The sequence below is a fragment of the Tripterygium wilfordii genome, chromosome 21 (assembly GCF_013401445.1).
Source record: "Tripterygium wilfordii isolate XIE 37 chromosome 21, ASM1340144v1, whole genome shotgun sequence".
NCBI classification, from domain to species: Eukaryota; Viridiplantae; Streptophyta; class Magnoliopsida; order Celastrales; family Celastraceae; genus Tripterygium; species Tripterygium wilfordii.
In genome coordinates this window covers 11,727,215-11,734,753 of record NC_052252.1, presented here as the reverse complement: position 1 = coordinate 11,734,753, position 7,539 = coordinate 11,727,215, and the positions used below count along the sequence as shown (strand labels likewise).

The window sequence follows — 7,539 nt, the reverse complement described above, 5'->3', positions numbered from 1 at the left end:
AAAACTGAAAAAAAAAAGAGTGTGTTTATGCTTTTATTTTCATAATAATGGAATACATCCACACCACTATATTTTTCATAACTGTAACTTTTGCCGTGTCTATTGCAACGTAATTCACCATTGAAAACTTCAGCAGAAAGAAAAAAAGATAAGAAATAAAACAATAACCCAAAGTATATTTGATCATTGTCTTCATATCTCTATGCAATTTGCAATCTGAAATCTTAAAGAAAATGCAATCTATAATAAGTGTAACTAGTTCTGTTTTCAAAACTTTTAAAAACCTTTTTTTTTCTTGTTTTCAAAAATTTTGAAAACCTGTTTTTGGTTTTCATAAAAACCAAAAACAAAAAATACAAATAAACAATATTTTTTGTTTTTATTTTCTATTTTTTGAAAACTAAAACAAAAAACAAGAAACAGAAGTGATACCAAACAGACCCTTAGTTGACATGCCATCTAGTTATGGACATGTTATGGATACAGAGTTTATGAACATGTAGTGCTTTCGTTGAAATTATGTATGGATAGATTTTGGAGCTTACTGATAACTAGAAACTTCAATGAGCCTCATTAGATATGCTTTTCACCAATTCGGATATTCTGAGTTCTGATCGCCCATAATTGTTTGGAAAGTTCCCATTCAAATGCCCTCCCACTATAAAATCATCAAGGGCATATTTGGAACTTTAGTTACCACCCATGAACCTTGAGCTATATAGGCCTTCAGGACTGATATATAGAGGACACAATCCCTTTAAGGTCACTCATCGTATCAAATCTGCAAGTACCCTAAACCCACAAGAGAAAATACAATACTCTCTCCTTTGAAGCTCCTACCTTCTTGAAATGGATCAAAATAAGGAAAATAAGCTCCAAACACCTGATAAACATTCAGACAACCTCTTCATCAAAAAGACTCTGCACCTTCTTATCTCAGTTTGTGTTATCTTTTGTTTCCTTCTCTGCAACTCTTCAGGGCTTTCTTTGTTTGCTTATTCTTTCTCATTCTTCACCCACTCCCTTGACAGGAAGTATATGTTCCTAATTTGCAATGGAATCCTTGCTTTTCTCGCTAAAAGCTCGACTTCATCATCAGTTTCCTTCTACTCTACTCCTCCTTTATCTGAGATCGAAGCAGCAACTCTTGATGATGAGGAAGTCTCCGCTCCAAGCATTGATGAGCCTCTGAAGAATGCTGCTTTTGCAGCTGAAGAAGAAGAGCGGGCAACAGAGAGTGAGCTTCTGAATGAAAGAGAAGGAGAACGTATAGATTTGGCAACAAAACATGATGAAGTTGATAAAGAAGAAGGCAGTTCTCTATATCTGGAGAGACAAGAACAACAGGATGACGAAGAAGGAGAAGAGAGAGAAGTAGCAACAGGAACTGAAGATTTGAAAACCGAAGAACTGAACAGGAAGATTGAAGAATTCATAAGAAAAATGAAGGAGGAAATCAGGATTGAAGCTCAAAGACAGCTGATTGCAGTGTAGTTTTATTACTGAAAAAAGACAAAAAATAAATATATAAAGCCCCATGTTCCTGGATGTCTTGATCTCATTTTAGATGACCAAGCTCTCATGCTTCCATGTCATTTTCAATTCGTGTTTCATTCTCTATCTTCCTTTCAACTTCCTCTGTAGTCTATCTTTGGCCTTGTAATCTTCTTTTCTGCATCAGTGGAGGAAAAACTCTTGTTAGTTCAGAGATTCCAATCATGTTGCTAGCCATTTCTTGTTCACGTTTTCATTCAAGTTAGGCCTAACGGTGAATCAAAATTAGTGGATTTAATGAATAGTTTTTGCAGCACAAAGAGAATCTTCATTTTGATGCTAAACAAAGCTGTAGATGTTCTTCAAGTCCTGTGAATTTAACTCCCGACATCTGTGGAAAATACTAGAAAGAAGAACAACGGCATTATGTAACAACCCCATTAGACAAATGAGTCATGCCAAATCATCCTGACACAACCTTCCACGTGCTTCATTTTCCTGTCATCCAAACATCCTTCATCTGGATTGCCACATGCTCCCATAGTGGGAATCAGAAAATTGACCTTATGGTCAAGCACTCAAGCCTCCACTGATCATGCAAACCCAAAATATCAATAACAGGAATGTAAAAAAATAGTAAGATTTGATCTCTCAAGCGCCAATGAAATAATTTAGGCAATTTTTGTCATCTACTACTCTGGAACCTACCATTCATTTTGATTCATACACTTATGTGGCTAGGAATATGCAGCTTTCATTTTCATTCTTTCATTCAATATTTAATGTTTGTTTCTCATCTGCAAATATAATGGTCAGTGTCACTTCCCCTTAGGCTGAGGGACCCTCTCCTATTATAGAAGATTCATGTTGAATAAAGCATGTCAAACTCATACCTGCTGCAACTGCTCACCATTTATGGAGAGAAATCTGGAAGGACCCCTGAATCTCTGTGTTTGGTAAGAACCACCTGCAAGTTGATGAAACCATTTTAATCTTGTCTGCAAATAGAGACAATGTAGTGGGTCCCAAATTATTGTCAATCCTCAATAATTTAGTATGGAAACAGTTTTAACTATCATTCCAAGAACACAACCCACTTTGTGTTTGTGAGTGTGTGAAAAGCGCAAGATTTTGAAAGCACAAAAATCAGTACGTCGAGCCATCCATTAGGTAATCCACGAGGCATATGAAATGTGGGTTTGGACTAATCCCCAGAAGTATTATTGGCCCAGATAACCTGAGGTCCCTAGAATACAAAGCAAAAGACTGATAGCAAAAGCATGGATTTAGTCATCGATGCAAAGAAACTCATGCCAATATGTTTAAATTCATTCAAGAAAGAATCTGGACATGCAATTGTAGCCATAATCATCAAAATGAATTACTAATTTGGCAAGCCAGCCGCTAATTGCCATAGTACAACTGCTTTCAGCTATAAATTTTAAGATCAATATTTGTAGGTTTAATGTAGTAACTGAACTCAAATGAAAGCAATCAAAATAAAGTATTCACGCAGATCTTGAGCTGACAACACCAAACAAGCAGCAAGAAAAACGAGTTGGGTTGAAATGAGTAAAGACCGGTAGATGTTTCAAACATTGCTTTACTTGCAATTTCACTACCAAAGAAGTAATATTTCTGACATTTTATGAGAACACCTTATGTCTTTTCACATTTTTTTGCAGCCCTCAGCAATTATCACGAGGTAAAGTCTTTGAGTCCATGAAGAGAAGAAAATTATCAGTATTCCAGTAGATGATTATGTTCGTCTCTTTTTCTTCAGCATAGACAATGGGGAATGCATCCCTGTTTTGGCCCTCGCATCATCCATTGGCTAGAATTCACTTTTAGGTGCCTCTTCTCTTCATCAATTGAAGCATCCAACATCCATATTTACCTCTAACAAGTCGTCAACTCCCACGAATCTAAAATTAACCTGCTGGTGAAATTGTAAAATCCATTGCAACTCCATCACTCTCAGGCATATCTTTAACATCATTCAGAAGTTTCATAAGTTCTTTTGGCAATTCCCTACGGATATATGCAGAACGCGCCTTTGTAACTGATGATTCGCTAAACAGAGTCTCCGTGAGAGATTGATATTCCTGGAACCATCCATCATTGTTATGTTGTACCTCATGGCCATCATACAATACGATAGAACTTTCCTGTCGCCATCTACTCAGAAAATACTTTTCAGGAAGTTGAAAATAGTTCTTCACAAACAACACACGAAGAGCATGTCTGCACAAAATCCCTGAAGATTCAAATTCCTTGCAAGAACAGTGAATCTGGTCACCTTCTGGCATCCATATAACAACACGCTCAGCATCTATCTTCTTGAAATGGTGTACAAGATATGATCCGTTAGCCATTTCAGATATGGCATATTGCATGGCTAGTACCAACTCATGCTGCAAAGCATGGTAAGCAAAAGGTGAAAGAATACCACGAGCATGTTCTTCAATGGGTATGCATGTTTTGGTGAGCATATACTGTGCCTCTTGATGTGCCTGGTTCTGGATATTGGCAGAGATACTAACCTGCAATATTGTTAAGCAGAACTAAAACTGGTAAACAGAAAAGATTTCAGTTAAAGAAATATCAGGCAACAATTGCACATATTATACCTGCTCAAAAAAGCTTCGTAGACACGTTTCCACACTGAAGAATCTCTTCAAATATATATCCACGGATTTTGAATATGTCATTGTTGTCATTCGAGCAAGGAAATAACCTCTCACATACGATTCTGCCCAAGATAACCTAAAAGAATGCAGCAGAGCTATGTGTTTATCTGAGCCAAGTCCTAACATAGAAACCATTTCACTCCATCGAAGTTCAAAGTCCTCTGTGCTCTCCACATGGTATAATGCATCAAATTCAGATTTAAATTCTGCATACCGAGAGCCAAGAGGATGAGAAAACCAACTTGATAACTTGGATAGGATATTCCATATAGAAGTAACATGTTTAGTGCTTGGTAATTCCCTTTGTATGGCATCCTTAAGCCCAGGGTCAATGTCAGTTATGATTGTTTGTGGGCATCTTCCCTTCATAAAACGAATAAAGGTCTGTATCGAAGCAAAAAATTAGTAAATGTACAGTCAGGATACATGAAGACTGAAGACGTATCTAAAATCAATAGATGGGATTACAAATAGTGACCTCACTGACCTGTAAAGCCCATTTGAAAGAACATGCTGTTTCATCTTGTAATAGAGCACAACCAAAGAAAATGGTCCTCCCATTATTGTTGATTCCAAGCCATGCCCCAAAAAACATACCATACGTGACTGATCGATAAGTAGTGTCAAAATAAACCACGTCACCAAACATTGTGTAAGCATGAACAGAATCACCATATGACCATGCAAAATTCTCAACTTTATTATTATCATCCATAGTAAAATCATAAACAAATTCTTCATCTGCCTCTTTCAAATGCTTGCATGCCTCGAGAAGTTCCATTGTATCATTCTCTCTTTTTTCAGTGAGTAAAGCATCATTTTCCTGAACAACTTTCTTTCGGTTCTGAACAAAGTTCCTAACATCCCTCTCCAGGAACGGCAGTTGTCCACCTTGAATCCCCTTTTCCAACTCCAACAACTTTACTATACGATGTATTGGAAACCCAGCTTTGGAAAGCAAGATAATTTTTTCCTGATCTGCCTCTTGAATCTTTCGGTATGCAGGGAGGAGCCGTACTTGGTCATCTTCCAAAATTTCATGGTTATGAACATTACTAAATTGCACAACCACCCACTGGGAATCTCCATCAACAACCTCCTTTGACAGATACATCTTTGCATCACATCCGCACCTCACAGATTTCCGATCTCTATGGTGTTCGACGGAAGGCTTCTTCCGAGCTGGTGCAAACCCCGAGCGATAACAAACAAAGTCTCGTTTATAAACCCCTAATTGAGGGCTCAATCTTGACCGCTCTTTCCTTATTGAGAAACCATTTTTCCTTGCGAAATTTCCATAATACTCAAATGCATCATAGTCACTCTTAAACACCATACCCACATAAGGGGCAACCATAGCCTCAGATGGAAACAATTCCGGCTTTACTGATTGGGATGTAAAGGTGGTCTCTTCAGCATTTCCTTCGTATGTAATGTAGCATTTCCAATCCCCACACGGGCATTGCTGCTGCTTTATCCATGTATTTTTAGATGGTATTGACATCATTAATTGAGTTGAGATTATAAATAAGATCTTCGACTGAAGATTTCACAGTATAGCTCCTTTGAACTGAAGAGGTAACAAAAGATATCAAAGTCACTAAAAAATGTACTTGTAAGTTCTATCAATCAAATTAAATAAGATAAGCAAACTCATTGTACATTATAAACTTCTAGCTTAGATTTAAACTAAAAAATCAGGATTCTAATTGATAAAACTGTCTCTATAGTTGCATGGATTTAACTATGATTTCAGTCACTAAAAACAGCAAAAGGAAACAAAAAGTGATCGAATCACCAAAATAATCTCAATATTAAAGACAAACAAACTAATCATAAATGTAACCAGTTTCGTTTAGGCTAACTGGTTGAATGAGAGATATTTTAATGCATTTCTTCAAGAAGTCTGGTTTTTTCATTGTATGCAGAGAAGATACAATACTTAAACCTCCATTTTGAATAATTAACTCATGCTCAGAAAATAGCAATCAGCTGTACACATCAAAATAAGACATAAAACTACCATTTTGCATCCTTTAATACCCTATTTTGCCCCATCTCATATAGTTCCCTCTTACAGTCTTTCTTCCACTGCAGAATTCGCACTAGCTAAACTTAGAGAACCAATTCAATTACTTCTTTCAACTCAAACCCACAAAAACACCAATCGAAGAATTCATAAAAAAAAATGAATCAAGAAGGCTCTGCATACCTTAGGCACAGGAGAGAATTACCGAAGTAGCTTATGGCTTCTTCATTTCTTTATGCATCACCGTTTCAGATTTATTTGCGGTTGTATTTCGCAGTTCAACACCTGACACGTACTTTAGGACTTAGCAAGCGAGACAAACCACTAAATTCAAAACCCTAAACCCCAAACCAAATGAGTGGCAGCGGTGAAGGCGAGGACAGAGCTTCGATTCTGTTCATAGATTGGGGAAGAGATGCTTAACAACTGAAGCGCCAGTGCCTGTTTTGTTTTGTTTTTCGATTTCTCTTTTTTCTTTTATATAAAAAAAAAGGTGTTATGAGAAACAAATGACTGGGCCGACAAGTTAGTCAAATAGGCCTAATTAATGTGTGTAACAGTGGAACTGTATGCTGATACGTGTAGGTTGGGCTTTAGGGCTTTGAGTTTGAAAGCATTGTCAGTTTCTATCGTTGAAAAGCTAATCCTATTTGGGTTATGAAAAATGACATATTAATATCATTTTTAAAATTATTGGACATGCAGATCCATTCCAAAAAAATTTATTTTTTATAAGTCTATTTTTTTGTTTAATTTATAAAAATGTTTAAAATTTTCATAATTCCAAATTTGACCTTGGTACAAATAATAAAAGGATAAAACAAACTCATCGTAAAAATCTGTCGTCGCCTCCCTACCTCTGTCCCGCCTATGTCGTTGCCTCCCTACCTCAGTCCCGCGTATGCCATCACCTCCCTACCTGAAGTTGATTACATGATCGGTGAATCTATGATCTGCATTATCGGAGTATTATAGAGAATGAATTTCTGGAAGAGTCAATTAAATTTAAGGTACACAATGTTAGTGCTTCCACTTCGAATTTGTTTACTGTGTTGATCGTTTATGATGCAGGAAGAGTTGTTATTACTTTGTAAGTTTGGTTCCGAAACTATGGTTTTGAAGATTGGTAGTGGTCTTGACTTTAATTTTCTATTAGGTAAGTTGTCTGATAGTTGGAGCTGTCGTGTTAGTGATAGTACTTCTCTTTCGTATTCTTTGCCTGGACATCCTAGTTGCTTATTGAGGAATCAAGTTGAATTAGAGAGTATGATATGTTTAGCTCATGCATTTGAATTGAAGTTTGTTGAAATTAATGTTATTGTTTCA

The 7,539-nt window shown here is 36.6% G+C and overlaps 2 protein-coding genes across 2 annotated transcripts; one reads left to right on the top strand and one right to left on the bottom strand.

Annotated features, from left to right (window-relative positions):
* Nucleotides 1-849: 849 nt before the first annotated feature.
* On the top strand, nucleotides 850-1,494 carry LOC119987893. The gene has a single exon (XM_038832801.1). It carries the CDS (start codon nucleotides 850-852, stop codon nucleotides 1,492-1,494), a length of 645 nt encoding a protein of 214 aa, XP_038688729.1.
* Nucleotides 1,495-2,902: 1,408 nt separating this feature from the next.
* LOC119987629 (putative protein FAR1-RELATED SEQUENCE 10) lies at nucleotides 2,903-6,660 on the bottom strand. The gene is made up of 4 exons (XM_038832540.1): nucleotides 6,397-6,660; nucleotides 4,672-5,754; nucleotides 4,125-4,568; nucleotides 2,903-4,037 (listed from the first exon to the last, which is right to left on the bottom strand). The coding sequence occupies exons 2-4, from the start codon at nucleotides 5,689-5,691 to the stop codon at nucleotides 3,426-3,428; spliced, it is 2,076 nt and encodes a 691-aa protein (XP_038688468.1). The 5' UTR covers nucleotides 5,692-5,754; nucleotides 6,397-6,660; the 3' UTR covers nucleotides 2,903-3,425.
* Between the last annotated feature and the right edge of the window lie 879 nt (nucleotides 6,661-7,539).

Excerpts from the sequence above, each read along its gene's own strand:
- LOC119987893 (XM_038832801.1), top strand. The coding sequence starts at position 850 with ATGGATCAAAATAAGGAAAATAAGCTCCAAACACCTGATAAACATTCA.
- LOC119987629 (XM_038832540.1), bottom strand. The coding sequence starts at position 5,691 with ATGATGTCAATACCATCTAAAAATACATGGATAAAGCAGCAGCAATGC. Across the intron at positions 4,569-4,671 it reads CTTTCAAATGGGCTTTACAG|ACCTTTATTCGTTTTATGAA; the intron begins GTCAGTGAGGTC and ends GCTTCGATACAG. Across the intron at positions 4,038-4,124 it reads TACGAAGCTTTTTTGAGCAG|GTTAGTATCTCTGCCAATAT; the intron begins GTATAATATGTG and ends ACAATATTGCAG.